The sequence below is a fragment of the Necator americanus genome, chromosome II, assembly GCF_031761385.1.
Source record: "Necator americanus strain Aroian chromosome II, whole genome shotgun sequence".
NCBI classification, from domain to species: Eukaryota; Metazoa; Nematoda; class Chromadorea; order Rhabditida; family Ancylostomatidae; genus Necator; species Necator americanus.
The window spans coordinates 17,626,801-17,643,564 of NC_087372.1; the positions used below are offsets into that span (position 1 = coordinate 17,626,801).

The 16,764-nt window shown below is 42.6% G+C and overlaps 3 protein-coding genes across 3 annotated transcripts; 1 reads left to right on the plus strand and 2 right to left on the minus strand.

Annotated features, from left to right (window-relative positions):
* Nucleotides 1–6: 6 nt before the first annotated feature.
* Nucleotides 7–5,801, minus strand: RB195_018223 (uncharacterized protein; the record flags this gene model as incomplete). Its single annotated transcript, XM_064185563.1, has 9 exons — nt 7–445; nt 598–801; nt 2,047–2,131; nt 2,184–2,289; nt 2,350–2,450; nt 2,508–2,617; nt 2,681–2,843; nt 2,899–2,969; nt 5,743–5,801. 9 exons carry the CDS (start codon nt 5,799–5,801, stop codon nt 7–9), a joined length of 1,338 nt encoding a protein of 445 aa, XP_064041444.1.
* Nucleotides 5,802–9,427: 3,626 nt separating this feature from the next.
* RB195_018224 (uncharacterized protein) lies at nt 9,428–10,104 on the plus strand (the record flags this gene model as incomplete). The annotated part of the gene is made up of 3 exons (XM_064185564.1): nt 9,428–9,548; nt 9,877–9,965; nt 10,072–10,104. 3 exons carry the CDS (start codon nt 9,428–9,430, stop codon nt 10,102–10,104), a joined length of 243 nt encoding a protein of 80 aa, XP_064041445.1.
* A 633-nt stretch (nt 10,105–10,737) lies between these two features.
* RB195_018225 (uncharacterized protein) lies at nt 10,738–16,447 on the minus strand (the record flags this gene model as incomplete). Its single annotated transcript, XM_064185565.1, has 8 exons — nt 10,738–10,907; nt 12,125–12,242; nt 12,295–12,381; nt 12,440–12,514; nt 14,338–14,400; nt 15,742–15,881; nt 16,163–16,248; nt 16,332–16,447. 8 exons carry the CDS (start codon nt 16,445–16,447, stop codon nt 10,738–10,740), a joined length of 855 nt encoding a protein of 284 aa, XP_064041446.1.
* Nucleotides 16,448–16,764: the final 317 nt, after the last annotated feature.

Genomic DNA, 16,764 nt, shown 5'->3' on the forward strand with positions numbered 1-16,764 from the left:
ACTGTTTTAGTAGAGCATAGACTTTCCGCGGGTTCCTGTCCTCCCACGCCTTCCAAACTCGATCGCTCTCGACGTCCACTCGTTATCGCGGTCTTGTTGCAGTTGACGACGCAGCTTCCTTCTAAGACGCTTTTCCCGGTTGAAGTCACCAGCGCTGCGCGCGACACATACAGAATTGTACGTGGATTTTGTTTCCGCAGATGCAAAGGCAAACTTCTTCCGCGGCAATAGAACCGGGAGCGTTTCCCTTGCAGCTTCCTGGATGCACTTTGTGAAGGAATCCGCATCGCTAAGCTTCTTCCTGGTCCGTACTCGAACATGAATAGACACACGTTGGCGGAGTTTTGTTCTGCATTCGTCGTCTTTCAGACCTGCCATGTCGATTTTCAGTTGAAGAGGAACTCCTGGTTTCTTTTGTGGAACCGTATCTCGAAGCTGAGGAGAACTGGACGGTGGTCAGAGTCGAACGCGACGTCTCAAACAGCTCTAAATTTTCGGATATCTGAGTGAGGAATGTTCCTCGCCAGAAGCTCGAGCGGAAGCTTAAGAGTCCTCATCTTCCGTTTGTGCCTCTCTTCAGGCGTTAAAAGGGTTTACCCCTGCCACGTAAGCTGATGGAGTAGATGATTCTTCTTAAACGTGGAAGCGATGATGAGGCCCGTCTGTTCGCACAAGTCGACCAGACGGTCACCGTTGTCCGACGTGCACTCCGCTGAATAATACCATTTTCCTAGCTCATCGGATTGCTGTTCGAGTCCCATCTTCGCATTTGCGTCGATTCCGACAGTAACCACCTGCTGGCTTAGAATTTTAGACACCATTTTAGGCATTAAGTTCATCATAGAAGGCGTCCTTACTGTTCCTTAGAGGTTTCCGTAATTGCGTGAACACTTACGATCCAGAGTCCACTGCGATCCTGCAGTCGTAGAAAGGCGCATCTAGACGACGTTGAGCGAAATTCCTCCACCAGGATCTTGTAATCGTCCCTCACAGCTATCGCGCAGCCACCTACTTTGTTCTCATCAGCATCGCCGCGGCATATAGTGCAATTTTCGATACTGATGACATGCCGATCTCTCATGCTTGTTTCCTATAGTGCAGCAAAAGGCACACAGAGATATCGCAGAATTCTGGATAGAGCAGCTTGTTGGAGTTCACTCGATAGTGTTCGGCATTGCAACGTGACGAAACGAATGGTTGTTGCCAAAGATTCCATGCTCCTTTCAGGCAGTTGACCTTTCAGTTATGGGCTTTGGCGGTGTGCTGGGCGACAGCACCTTTTTGCAATGTATGGGAATCCTTCTCCATATAACAGTGCAGGTTATATAGCTCGTACGTTCCCAATGCGTACACTCGAACGCCTGATTGCGTTTAGTTAAAACAGGGCCACAGGTGCAGGTAGCAATCAGACTCGTATACGCGGCCCCTTCAGTAGAAAAAATTGTGCAAATATGACTCATTTTCACGCACCTGATTTACTTGTGCTAACCAACGAAATTAATTTTCAGTATCATTGAAATCTACTGTCAGTATCTGTGTGCGTATCTGGGCAGCATAGGTGAAGCTCAAGGAAAGAGCCATGTTGTCCTAGACTTTGGGTTTCACTTGTGGTCCACCAAGAAAAAGGGAATTCACTCCACGTGGATTGATGTGATGTTCAGATAGTCATCATGTGCATTACCCAAGTACGAAATAGCTGCGCGAAAGTTTTTTTTTAAATCAAAATCGGAACCAATCGGAAAGGCCTAGGCAGAGTTCTACATTTGTTTGGTAGCGGAAACATAAACAATTTGGAACCAGTGTTCCGTGAGATTTTCTTACACAATTCTATTGTAAATAGAGCACGTTCGTCAACTTAAATCAAGTTAACAAAAGTTAAGTCAACAAAGGTGGGAAAAGTTATCACGTTTCCGATAAAATTATGTGCTTTTTCAATAGTGTGCATGAAATAAACAACAATTTCATTGTCATATAGCCGCACATTCGACCTATTATAAACCATAAAGATAAAAATTCCCGAATATTGCAAAGTTTTCGAAACCAAACCTAGTCTTTATAATATCAACTGGCATAGAAGCAACAGTGGTTGCCAGACCCGAAATCATTGAGGCTAGAAAATGACAGAAAATACCTGAAATTACTCAACTCGTTGCGAATTATTATAACAAAAAGATCTTAATTACCATCTTTAACTCTCTTTGTTGCAAGAATCAATTGCTTTGCATGGGAGTACGTTGCCAGCTGTGCTGCGTTTACTACCATTGCTCGGATGACTGTTGGTCCACAACCCTAAAATGTTGCGAGTAGTATCGGGAAGAACAGACTTGTTTTATTGCCTCAAAAACCTACTCGGAACCACGTGAGAATTCCTTCTTCTTTAGCTATGCGAAATAACGCATCAATGACATTTTTGTAGTTTCTGCGCTGTTCAGGTGGCAAATGTCCATCGCCTTTCATAGAAAACGTTTATGACAGCGCGGCTACTAAAGCCACTTGGAAGGACGTACCTGTCATCCGGATCAGGGCTAAATCAGCAGGGGTACCCACCAACGCTCCGCAGGCTCCTGCAGCCATTCCCAATGATGCTTTTGCAGGAAAAGACAGCGGCTTATCTTTCCTTAAAAAAAATCGCTTACTATCCTTTTGGAGTAATCTAAATGAATAAAGTCGAAAAAATCACTTGGTGAAACTTTCAAGCATCCAAGTGTATATTCCAAGCCTCGTTGTAGTATATGTTGCTTGTCTGAGGAGACCTGCACTCAACCCATTATAAAGTGCAAAAAAGCCTTCGTTTCGAAGGACATGGTTCAGAGCGTGGAAACTCGTTTTGAATTGCTTCTGGCCTGAAGGTCTTAGTCTACTGATTGATTATTACACTTTTGAAGCTATCTAACAAACCGCTCTTCCCCGAAAGTTGCATGCGATTCTTGAGGAGGTCGAGGGGTTGAACTATGGCTGCTGCCGTCATCCTTAATTTTCTGTATCATAATGAAGATGTGCCATGCTATGACATCTTAGCGAATAGGCTTGGAGAGAAACCTCATAGTTTCACTCCGCTTTTGTGACCTTTTATCTCCTGCTTTTTTCCGAAAACAGTGAAACGATGAAATGAAAGAGTGAAGCGATTGCAAAAAGTCCTATTTCTCAAAATCCAAATATTATCATGTCGTTAAAGACATTACGTTAGATTTTTTCGACCGGCTAGATGACCATGTGAACTATCAATTTTGTTTTCGGAAAATCCAGCTGGACGCGACTCCGAAGAAGGTATTTATGGGTTTGTAGTGAACCTCTCCAGCAGATAGTTCAACTGGCCGTATGTATAGTTACGCCAACGGCTAGGCTCCACTTTTTAGGCATCACCCCACGAATCTGGGATGGTACGGGTTTTCGGCGAGCAGTACCCATGTGATTGTGGGAAAAGGATGATTCCGTTCATCTCTCCCCGTTTCAGTGTAAGCGGACGACCCCGGAACGCTGTTTCTTACGACATCCCCTGTTGCAGCGCGCCAACCCTTGCGCCCTCACATGCGACTCATCGAAAACCCATTCGGAAGAATCGCAGGACGGGCGGACCAAGCGTTGCGCATTGCAACAGAAACAGTCGTAAGAAACAGTTGATGATGCCTTCAAGTCTAAGTTACACTGAGCAGTGAGGAGTGCTAAGTTGGGTGCGCCGTCAGGTAGTGGCTCTGCGCGAGTCAGTTGAATCAGTCAGCTACGACTAGCGCTATCGGAGACAGTTGGCTAAACTCCGCGAAATAGCGTGTGGATCACCGGAGAGGAAAATAAACTGCTCCACTGAAGTTTGTTTTGCTCTACACCTTATAGGTGCAACAACTAGTCAAGTCCTGTGAGAGTACGAAAGTTTTTAAAAGATTTTTCCCTCTGTATTATTTACCATGCACTATTATCCTTGCACCATTATACGGAAATATAATGAAAAACCATAAAAACCAATAGGAGAAAGGGTCTAAAAGTTCTTGCTCGTTATACCACAAAGTCTAGAGGTGAATCTAACCACCTCATGGTTCTCATCTTAACTGAGTCGCGAGCCAATGTCAATACTTTTCGATGGAGAGCGTTTGATATCGTGGCGTTGTCCACTCGCTCACAGCTCTAGTCCAACTATTGTCGTTGAAACACATCTCTTGAATAATTGGTAATTATTGCGGTGTCTTCCCAAAAGCCGGTTGATGTTCCTGGAGGATCATTTTGTGAACTTTGTGGGTTCCTCTCCTTTTTGCTTGATGTTGGAGAATAGCGACGAAGATAGTCAAAGCTGTTGTTCAAGGTGGTTGCTGCTGCAAGGTTCACATCCTCTCATCCATGAAGGTACTATCTGGGTCGTCTGGTGTTTGAAAATGTCGATGGTCGATGTTCATTGCCATATTCGTGACATTAACGTGTAGAAACCCGCTCCAGTAGCCCCTCCACTGTCGTATGTTCCTAGGATGAATTCTGCAGTATAGTAACGGCTTTTTGCCGGACCGACGTGCGGGATCCAATTGTATTACAAGTAGATCCTGGGACAATAGAAGCAGGTTCGTACCCTCGATACACCTATATCTCGGGGCAGGGATATGGTCGTAAGAAGTTGGAAATCAGATTTTTCTGCTGCTGTTTAGTGTTAACCTTAATGAACATTCCTTTCCTATGAATGAACCTTTCTTATGTTTACTTCACTGTGCTCTCCTTCTATCGTGTATGCTTCACATGTTTTCAGAGATGATAACACACGGCCGCCCATATTGCAACTACCAGTTTACATAGTCTGATGTGAGATCTTCACCTTTCCTGTAGGATGATGTACAAATAATTTTATGTTGTTCTGTCACGCTCTGTTAGTTGTTCAAAAAGAAGGGGACAGTTTCTTCTGATGATGAGAAAATAGATCGGAATTTAGAATTGAATACTTTTTTAATGTATTATCAGCTTTTGCTCTATTTAAAACATCAAATTTTAATACATCGATTATCGCGAGTGAAGATATGTCCAGAAGAATTTGGAGGTGCTTGATTAATTTTTAGACTGATTCTACTACTACTCATCTATGTTTGCATCCATATATGTGAGAAATTAAGAAATTGCGCTCCACAATGTTCAATCGGCAGAATTACCGTGACTTCAAGAACTTTGTATGGTCGATACCCGACATTTTGACCGTTTCAGCAGTCTTTGTAGTCATGATTGTTAAGGGCAGCATATTACGAAATTGAAGATGTTGAGGCAACTGTGGGAAAATGTAGACCTCGGGTTGCAGATTACGAGTCTGAGTTTGCCCATGCTCAACGTCTCACATTCGTTCTGGAAAACGGAAACTGCCTTCATTCGCACAAACTACGTTAGAACGCGCAACACTTATACACGCTCAGATTCTTAAGTTGCTGAATAAGCTGCTGGGGAAACTTTATTGTTGTTCGACTACTCGCTCGTGGATTGTCTGTGTTGGAAGACTCCAACATAGTCAATTTCGTGATGTGGTGCCTTTAACTAAATTTCGCTTTTTTTCTATGAATTACGCCTTAATATTGGCCGCATAAAATGTTGAGAATGGCAGGTTTAGGTTTAGAGTCTTTCAAAGTCGGTCAACCAATTCACTTATCTGTGATCTAATTGCTACGAATATAGCCAAAACTTCACAGTGTTGAAGTCCGGAAACGAAAGTTCTTTAGAGTCTACATTGCACTTTTGGGTGTAAAGGTAGCACACGCTAAACATAATGGAATTTTATAGGCTTACCCTGCTGATCCACCGAGAACGAACTTGGCCGCTTTAGGAATATTCTTATCTGTCGCCATTCAAAGTGAAGACAGTGGCGCCAAACTCTGCACTATGTCGAAATTAATACTCGAACTTAAGTATAGTAGTGGGAAGCCGACTCTGAGATATAGCAATTTGGAAATGATCGACATCCTACCATTTGTATCTAAGGATTGGAAATGATTAGCAGTTCCTGCAGCAACATGTATTCGCAATATTCTATGATATGATTTGTATCAGACATTGATGAGTTCACACGATGAGGCGAAGATAGTCTAGGTGCACCATCATCAGACACTGTTTGTTGCAGACCAACTTGCACGCTAAGTAGAGATCAAGGAGGAAAAAAAAGTCCTCAGATTAGTTCAATGGAATCAAATATGGAAACAGATGAGTTTTAAAGGCATCACCCCACGAATCTGAGGTGGTACGGATTTCAGGTGGAGTATTCGTATACTGGATGGGAGACTACGGAGAGGGGGATGATTCCGTCGATTTCTTCCTAATTGCCGTAAAAAACAGCCCGGAAGATACGGCTTCAGGCGTTCTGGCGCACTATTTTGTATAGGGAGTTCGATTGGAGCGCGCTAGCCTTGTGCGGCGCCGCATCTTCCGGGCGGTTTTTTGCGGCAATTAAGAAGAAATGGACGGAATCACCCCCCCCCCCCCTCTCCATAGTCTCCCATCCCGCATACGAATACTCCACCTAAAATCTGCGCAAAGAAAGCGAGACGCAAAACGACCCCTACAAATGCAAGAGTCCGAGGATTTAGAAGGATTTAAAAGCATCCAGAGGACACAGTTTATTTAGCGAGACTACTCTTTAATTCCGTATCCACTTAATTACTTGTGTGTATGTGTGTGTGTATGTGTATGTGTATGTGTATGTGATGACGACTGTTGAGTGGTCGACGCCTAGTTGTTGGGTCGCCTCTCGTGTTGTTTCAAATGGATCATCTCCAACGATTTGCTTTCAGTAGGTAATCATCAACCTCAGAAGGGCGGCCGCGACTTTTCTTATCTTCGAAGCTCATATCCCTACATCGAAACCTTTTGAACCAAAGGCGTACCGTGGATTCGGTAGTGCTTCCCTCACCCCAAACAGTTGTTATTTCGAGCTGTCTCCGCTGCAGACCTGCCTTGCATAAACTCGTAGAGAAAAGTTCAATGAAAATCCTGTCTGGACATACTATTTTCTAAGTCTTGGTACTGACCAAATACTGATTCTCGTTCAAAATCACTTCGGCACTAATAGCCGCTATTCCAATATTGGAAATGAGTGTAACCGGAAAAATTTGTCGTGGAGATAAGGCAATGAAAAACGCGTATTACTTCTGCACCGATTCTTTTAATTTCTTTTGATCAGTGAAGGCTAGACTAATCCTGCGTTTCAGATGGGTACCTAATAACGCACACCTTTCTACTAGCGCACCGCCCGCGATTCGTTTTCTACGACGATCGGCCAACAGTGACAGTATTGCACTCGAACGCGAAAAATTGTGTCAGCAGTTTCTCAGTTTTTCACTCTTTGACAGCGACGATACACATGGCTGCGGTCTCTACTTGACACGTATACTTAACAGGTAGGAAAGCTTTATTGATGCTTTTAACGAGCATGCTCGTTTTCTATGCTGTTTTTTGAAGACAATTACAGAGGAGGAAGGGGAGATTGAGCGTTATCGCGTTCACACTAGTGATAAGCACTTGCACTCTCTCTTTTATTTCAAAAACCGTAACATCGTCAGTTTTGTTGTTTACTGCCTTTAGCTTCATCCAGTCTCTTTCCAAACATAGGCTAAAGCCGTGGCTAATGTCGAGATTTTTGCGAGAGCGGTTTTTTTTAATAGGAATGAATAAAAAGAATAAATATAAAAAATAAATGGGCAGAAAGGATATATCTTTATACTGGATTCAGTCGTGGACGCCAAATTATCTTCGGACGCGGTAACCGCATTTTCGATGAGGCGCGTCGTCTTTGAACATAGTTCTGCCCAACCGTCTCGATCTGTGTCTCGTTGTTCCCTAACTTACGAAACTTGGTGTCTCGCTCGAACAGCCCTCTGGTATCGAGTGTTCTCAAGTTTCTTGTTCGACAAGAAATGACGAAACAAAGCGTTGCCGTATCCACTGCTTTCCTCAAACATTTTACAAGTAGGTTATGTGCTTAGGGGTGTACATGACGAAATCAATATGAGGAAAATGTCATTCCGTCACATAATAGTGGCCAACCCATACACTTATCTCCGCAGGCAGTTAACCGTCGCGTAACGAGGATAGTTGCTCGAGGATAGTTGCTTCCGCTGGCATTCACCTGAAATGGTCAATTCAGTTTACAATCTAAACGACCAAATCTTTCCACAACTACACAGACAATCTCTAAACCTAGTTTTTCTACCACTGACATAGAAAAACTGACTGCTCAACCTGGATAGGAGACGTCTAGCTAGAGCCGCTGACTGATTGATCACAAGGTCGAATGGTTCGAATGCCTTATTCGGATCAGAAGAACCATCCGAGATGATCTGGTGCGAGTTCCTGCGTCATCGACAGACAACGGTTCTCCCTTCATTTACGGGTTTTTGGCTTAGATCTGAAATGCATCCAACGATTTTCGAGCCAACATTTTAGATTCGTGCGCTAAGATTTGGACCCTGATTTTCAAATCTGCTCCGTCATATTTTTGTGTTCTAAGGGCACCTAAATATGTCCATTCTCGTAACCTATTCTTTCCATTCACGTGCTCTTGGATGCGGACACATAGCGGTCGTGGCGTTTCACCGGCATACTCGTCGTCAAAGTTCGTGTGAGAAATCAAGTTGATTACACCGGATCTCAAGGGGTGTACCTGTGGGACAAATAATACAGTTCGGTGTTGTACAGATGATATCGTACAAACGACTCCGAACTAGATGACGTTTCAAATTGTTCGGTCGTATTTCAACGACCGAAACGGAGCTATCTACGTCTAAGTCTGATATCCTGAGAAACCACCCAATGGTAGTGCTGATATCGAAACGGAGCTATCTAAGTCTGATATCCTCAGACACCACCTAATAGTAGTGTTCAGTTTCATCGGAGATGTAAGGAAAAAAGAAAGGTATCTCATCTGTGGTGGAGGTTTCCAAGTGTGGTGCTCATACACTTCGGTTTCTTCTTCTTTCAAATATTCGGATTTCATAACCATTACAAACAGCAATTTTGCGAGCCAAAATTAAAGATTCTATCCTCTCTCATCAAGCCCACTGCAAGTTTTGCCGTGCGGAATATATTGTTAATCGCAGCTATCTTTATTTGAAATGGATGAACAGAGAGGAAACTAATCAACATATTCGTGTTAGGCACCCATAGAACATGAAAGGACGACAGAGCTACTTTTAATATCAGAGTTCAGATCTTGGCGTAATAATCTAAAATAATTATAGTCATAAACATAATCTAACACATTGGCTCGAAAATCGCTAAAGGCATGTTGGATCCAAGCAAAAAACCCTTAAGTGAAACGGAGTAAAGGGGCGAATGCCTCTCGAATAACGCGGGAACTTCCACCATACCTCGGATGGTGTCACAAACGTGACCATAGATAATAAAAATGAAGAAGTAAGAAAAATATGTTTACGCTCGGTGGGTATGCTCAAACAAAGAGCATTTGAATAACAGGCAATGAATGAGAGTTGCACTCTCGCGCAGCTGGCGCATCTGGTGTGCAAAAACTACTCGAGCACAATCAGATTGCGAGAGCAACACTGTGCCGACAGCAGACAAAGAACTTGGACCGTATATAAACGGTCCAAGAGTGTTTACTGCTCATAGCATAGTCGAGCATTCGTCTAAAGCATCTCCTTTACTCTTGCCTCCCTTCTTGTGAACCCAAGTGTGCTAACATATTTTTGCCTCCCTTTTTATGATGCTTGCATTTCTGTTTATGCATTTCTGTGTGTGTATTATTATATCACGCCTATTACTTTGCATTTGTCATGTACCGTGCCTTATATAATAACATAACATGCCTCGGATATTCGTGTATATTGTACGTGATAAATAAAGGTTTAATTACCCAAGTTTGAGGCTTATTCACGTGGCATCTAACGAACAACTGAACCACCGCTGACTCAGATGGCTTTTCTGATCCGAATGGGACATTCGAACCATTCGAGCTTGTGATCAATCAGTCAGCGACTCTTGCTAGACGTGTCCGATCCAGGGTGAGGAGCCGCTACATCAGTGGTTGAAAAAGTAGGCTTAGAGTTTGTCTGTTTAGTTGTGGAGAGATTTGATCGTTTAGATTGTAAATTGAGTTGACCATTTCAGGCTGTGAAGAAGGCGATTTCGCCGAAACGTTAGTCAATAAAATTATTTAACAACCTCCTCCACAGCTTATTAAAAATTAATGTATTAATGTATTGAAAGTCGAACTTTTCGGCGACCATTGAATGATCACCTGCTAGTTGTCATTTGATCCTTTAGTGAATGAATATGTCGCAACAGCGAAAAATTCACGGTAGACGCTGGCGATGCTCAGAATAATTCGCAAAGCATTCACAAGATTCCGAATGAATTTAATACGAGTGGACAGGATCTGGCGTTCCCTTAGTCCAAGCAAAACTTCCATCCTGGTTTGCGCTGTAGATAAATAGCGATTAAAGCTCTTCACACTGAGACAATCAAGATTAGTCTTATACGCTTCACAGGTTTTTCGGTGTCCTTCTTGTTCCGTTTCTACTTCTTTTCATATAAATAATGAGAGAGATGATTGTGCACCTGTTTCAATTAGAAAATTGTGCTTCCATTCCCAGAGTGATCCAAGAAAACACAGATGTTTCTTCAGAACCAGAAGACTTTTCTCAGTACTAGTGTCTATACTATGCAACCTATGTAACATATTTAAGGCACATTATTTATTAGGCATGAACAACCAAACATGATGGAAGACACTTGTGCATGTTGTTTGATCCGGGAAACTTCGTTCTTCTTAGGTTAAATGGGCACTCTATTTGAACGAATCCCAGATGGTTCACATTGTGATGGTGGATCGAACCAAGTCGAGTTAGGAGAAGATGGAATCATACTGTCATACCAATATGATAACTGGCACAAATCTGTAGAAGAGCTCGACGAGAAGAAAGTGTCCCAACCAAGTAGCGCACCTGAAAGATGAGCGAGTCGTTGCTAGAAAAGAGGGATAAATTAAAACTCAATGTTGTACTGCTATTCCAAGGAAGGAACCTCATTTATAAGAGATGGAACATATCTAGCCTTCTCAAATGATTTCTATCTGTCCCAATAATAGTACTAATTCAAATTGGCTATTAATGATTGTTACAGAGTTAAGAAACAACAAGGTACAAGAGACAAGCACAAAATCGTTTTCTCTTCCTGATTCGACGCGGAGAGAAGCAATTTCACTTCGTTGGTGTAGGATGTGAATCTGTTTTAGTGACGTGCCGGACTGCCAAAATTAAAACACCGTCAAAAAACTGAACAGCTGTTGTTCTGATTTTGGAATTGCAAGCCTAGAAAAACGACGGGAACGGAGTATGTCCTTGCGAGGTGCGTTAGAACACTCTATTCATTGGTTTCATTTGGATAGGCTGGTGAAAAATCATCTCTGATTTTCACCCGCTTGCACTTGGATGCGGGTGCACAGCGTTAGCGCATTCTATCTTTCACGCCGTTTTTTTTTACGACGATTAAGGGAAGTTAAGCGGAGCCACCCTGGGTTCCGTAATCTGTAACCCAAATTACGAGTTCCCTGCGATTTCCGCATTGCGTCAAGTTCGTGATGCACTACCTTTGGAGAGATCACACATTTCAACCCCTCCCCTCCTCGTCTTCTCTTTTTGGGGTAGCGGACGGTTGATTCGTCTAGAAATGCTGCTGTGCTGTCTAGAAATCTGTGGTGAATGATGCATGCAGAATAATGTGTGCAAATGAATTACATTATGCATGGGGCTCAGCCTGTAATTGGGAAAATTTTGGAATGTGCGAGATCAGAGGCGAGATGAAGAAGTGCGACGTGCCTTATCCTGGAGAAGAATTTTGCCATTTTCTGCTCTTTTTTGCTTTCTTCTGCTATCGTTTTTTTTTTGCAAATATGAATCAGTCCTTTCAGAAAGAACACTTCAGAACTGGCAGGAATACAATTCTTCTGGCGGACACCAACAAAGAAATCTCGAACTTTACTCTTTCTTGCTAAATCTATTTTCTTTCAAATTCTACCATCTTTCGTTGGGCGAAGCGTTCACAACAATATCTCCTAAATGAACGTCAGAAAATGAATTAGGTTCATTCAGAAAGGCATTCGCAATCCTAACTGTCAAAATTTCTTTAGCTAATACCTTGCTATGACAAAACTGAAACAAACCAGTCTGAGCATCTGCGTAGGCAGTGACGAGGAACGCAGTCTGAGATGAGCCTTGCAAAAGCACACTGTCTGGATCGCCATCGTAAACAAAGACTTCCTTGTGATGATAGGTTTGTTCCTGATTATATTTCTATGTCTGCCGAGATTAAAGGCAGCAAAGAAGAACTTACAATGGCAGAGTGCTGCCGCTGCAAGCGTATCAGCCCTAGTCGGTTGATATAGCTCAAGTAATTTGTGGACGCATCGAAATCGCAACGCTGGAACATTGGAATCAGACACTAGATGCGATGTGACAAAAAAGAACGAGCTACTAACGGAAATCACTCCATTGTTGTATCTGACCCAGAATGAGAAGTTACTGTAAGCATATATTATAGTGTTCACGTCTATCTGGAAAAGGAAAATCTGCACTAAGCAAAAGGTAAGTGTTGCCCACGTTTATTCGTGGAAATCAATCCCAGAAACCAACATCTATCTAGATTTATAGCCAAAGGCTTCAGGAACCGAAAAGGAAGTGACAATATTCAAAAGTGTGACAGACACCACAAAATCGACCACAGATGAAAGAAGTGATTCTGTGAAATTTCATCAAAAGACTGACTCCACGTTTTTCTTTCATCGTCAGCAGCCGACTGATTGACCGTTTGCCGGCAGCCGCGACACGTATGTACACTTGTGCTCGCAAATGTGGCACTTTACTAGTTGCCTCGTGGGAAAAACTGAATACATCGTTCTTCAAGGCAGGAGAAATTGAGCGTTATCGCGTTCATAGTCGTGATCTACACCTCTAGCCCATCTTTCGTAGAGGGAAGTCGCTCCCCTTGACTGATCAATGCAAGTTAATAGTAGTGGTGTTTTCCATAAAATTAGATTTGTATTTCTTAACAATGCTTTCCTTCTCTTCTTTATATTGTAAATTAAGGCGAAAGATTATGGAGTTTTGGATTTGGAGAATATTCGACCATCAGTTACAAACACTCCCTCAATGCCAGAATAATATAGATACAGTTTGAAAGCATTACTCGAAGTATGGGTGTTCCTCCTGATTTCTCCTAAAAGTTATCACAGAATGATGTTTTACCATAAAATGACGTGAAAGACATCATCCTACCGATAAAGATAACGTTCCACGTCAGATCACATAAACATCTTGCTACTATTTAAGCATCCGTTTGCATGCGTATTTCCACTTTCTGAGAACGGCGTGCTACCAACTTGAGGCGAACGAAGAAGGAAATAGGCACGCGGAGGAGTCATAAAGGTGAAGAGCAAAGCGCCCAGTGGTCAGGGTTATGGAAAGGCTCCAACCATTTATCTTTTGCGTCATGCACACTAAGTTATTGCGGACCAAGCCGACGCCGGTGGACCCGTGGCACCCTATATTATAGCTATCTGGCGCCGGCGCACCAATCCGACGCCGTTGGACCCGTCGCACTCCCTTCCATAGGTATCTGGCGCCGGCGCACCAATCTGCCGCCAGTGGACCCGTCGCACCCCTTCTATAGGTATCTGGCGTCGGTGGACCCATCGTACCCCCTTCTATAGGTATCTGACGCCGGTGGGCCCGTCGCACCTCTTTTTGATATCGGAATACTGGATAAAGGTGGCACACCAATCCGACGCCGGTGGATCCGTCGCAACCCTTCTATAGGTATCTGGCTGGCCAATCCCCCCCCCCCCTTCTATAGGTTCCGCGGTGAATCCGTCGCATCCCCTTCTATAGGTATCTGGCGCCGGTGGACCCGTCGCACCATCATTTTCGAATTTCGTGACACACAGACAAACACACACACCCACACACACCCACACAAACACACACACACACACACACACACACACACACACACACACACACACACACACACACACACACACACACACACACACACACACACACACACACACACACATGGACTAAGCTCGTTATTATATATCATGATAGCAAGACGCTTGTACTGAAGTTCTCTTAAGCTTTCTCGTATATTATCTAGAGGTCGATCGTTGTCGTGGAATTCCTAGTCTACGTAGCGTGAAAAAAAAGAGCGGCTACTGTTTTTTTTGGCGGCGAATAATGAATAACTGGTGCTTTATTTTTTGATGTAAGATTTTCAGTCACACTCTCTCAAGCAAATCCTAACAGATCGCACTCTTACGAGACAAACATCAAAGGCAAAGGATCCAGTTTATTTTAAGGTAATAAACGCTGTTTATACCTGATGTACAAGTCGCTGATTCTTGTTGTCCTGATACCAGAAAGAGGGAAACACTTTTGGAGTCTGCAATAACCGGCTATAAGAGAGTTTCTTGTTTGATATGTTGGCAATTTTGAAAAAAAAATCGCGTTTAGTAGAAGTACTGCGATGGTGAAAGTAACTGCAACCCTATGCAAGAACATTGAAAGATTTTGAAAAACGGCTTTAATTTGAAGTAATTTATGTGTTCCAAAGGTTCATCGAATTACAACTGCATTTAGCAGAGGAATGACTGTGCAAAGGAGAAAAAAATAAAAGGAAAAAGGATGAACAGTGGGCTTTCCAAAGCCTCGGCATTTTTACTCTACCAACAAAGTCCGTCTATCCATATGCAATAAAAATTTCGAAAAGAAGTCTACATTTTGTCACGATTATTTACGACTTTATTGCTTGTTTTGGTAACCCGTTTTCTTGCAATAAAAGTTCAAGGTAAAGACGACGCACATTCTCCAAGTCTTCTCTTCTTGAAGCCTCGGCATTTGGAAGTGTATTTATGTTTTCTTGTTATGCCAACGAGGTTTAGGTGGAACATTTTTATTGGTCTGACGTCTCGACGAACTCGTCCCTATAGAAGGCCTGAAAATGGTTCGAGGTCTTTGATGCCATGCATATCCCATCCTTCAAACTCCTCTCTTTTCGCCAAACCTCGATATTGTTCTAAGCACACCACGCAAGACTTCAAAAGGAAAACAAACTGACCAGTCTCACCGACTAGCGGGGCTGGTGAACCACCGCCTTCTTGAAGATTGTCACCAAGGCGAAAGAGATAGATAGAAAGTCAAACGTCAGTTGTCTTTCTATCTATCTCATTCACCTTGGTGTCAGGACAACGGAAATGTTTCACCCAAACCTCGTTGGCATAACAAGAAAACATAAATACGACGCGCATTCTTGCACAACAATCAAAATCGCAAAAGTAAGGAAACGTAATAAGTCAACGCTTTTACCTTGCCTGAATTCAACTACTTTTTGATGTTTTGATGGAATGTGCAAGTTTTTGTCACTTAACACTTCTCCAACTGTGACTTCTCGTCATATTAGGCTATGCTGCAAGTATTGTGTTTTGGCAGATATTTGCTAACTTCCTACTTCGTTCTCTACAATTAGCCAGTTTTTTCTTTATAGATCTCTAAGATTGTAGCCTAATTATATATACATAACATGCTCCGAGATTTACATTTCAAGAGAAGCTACGAATAGATGACTGTGACAGACCGTTGCCCAATTGTCGCTTTTGCAATGTTCTATTGCAGGGAGGACACTAATTTTTGCACTTCAATAGCTGCTCTCGGATCCTTCCAATAGCGCTCTTTCCGGTCGCAGACACTTAATTTAAAAAAAGACGAAATCACTGCATGTTTATACCTCCAAACCGCCTTTGGTAGAGTCTGGAGTACGAAATGTAACTGAATAAATCCCCTCTTTCACTGTATATTCGTCAACGAAAATGGAAAAATTCGCTGATGCGTTTCTTTCGTGGATATTTGTGTTGATCCCTGCCTCACCTAAAAAAAAAACTCTCAGACACCTTACTACAACTCATAATAAAATATAATACAGAACTAAAATAGGTTTTTCGAAAATGATGTAAATGTTTTGGACTTTCAAACTCCCAATAACTCAGTTTTTCCTGCAACAATCACACCAGAAATATAAGGAATAACTAATGAGAACTGCAATAGTACCGATGAGATCGAGGAAGATCTGCAGAAAGGATCAGATGGTTTCGTTGGGTGCAGTACATTGTTATACATGTAACTCTCACGTAAAAAATGAACAAACACACCGTTGACAAACGACCATATCAAAGCTCCAGCGCATGCTCCAATAACAAGAAAGGAAAGAAGTAAACGTACGAAAAAGCCACGAAGTCTGAAACACCCGCACTTCGGAAACCCTGAGAACTTTTATTTTATTCATAATTGTCCTAATGAACCATTCATATTAACGAAAACCTTTCAGAACAGTTGGGCACCTCCACCGTTTCGGTCGAGCTTATGCTCTCATTGTCCCAGTCCTCATCGATGGCCTTCGTTTCGCCGGGATGTATCATGTCCTGATAGTCAGTCATTGCTGGAATGTTCTTCTAATAAACTACTGAGCACCATACAACCAGTGCGAAGGATCCTGGAAAACGTAGACGTATAAATTTCAATTCAGACAGAACACGACGAGGAACTAATCCTCTATTAAAAACAGCATGCCACGAAGTTGACGATGTTGGGACCTTCCCGCGAATAGGTGGGCTTAGGGATGTAGATCACAGTCAGAGCGCGATCAACTTCAATTCTACTTTTTTTGTTCTTGTCGTCTTTCTTTTCTTTACGATTTAGGTGCCTCACATTGGATGATAGATGGTCGTAGTTTTCAAGCAACAAATTTAGAAGA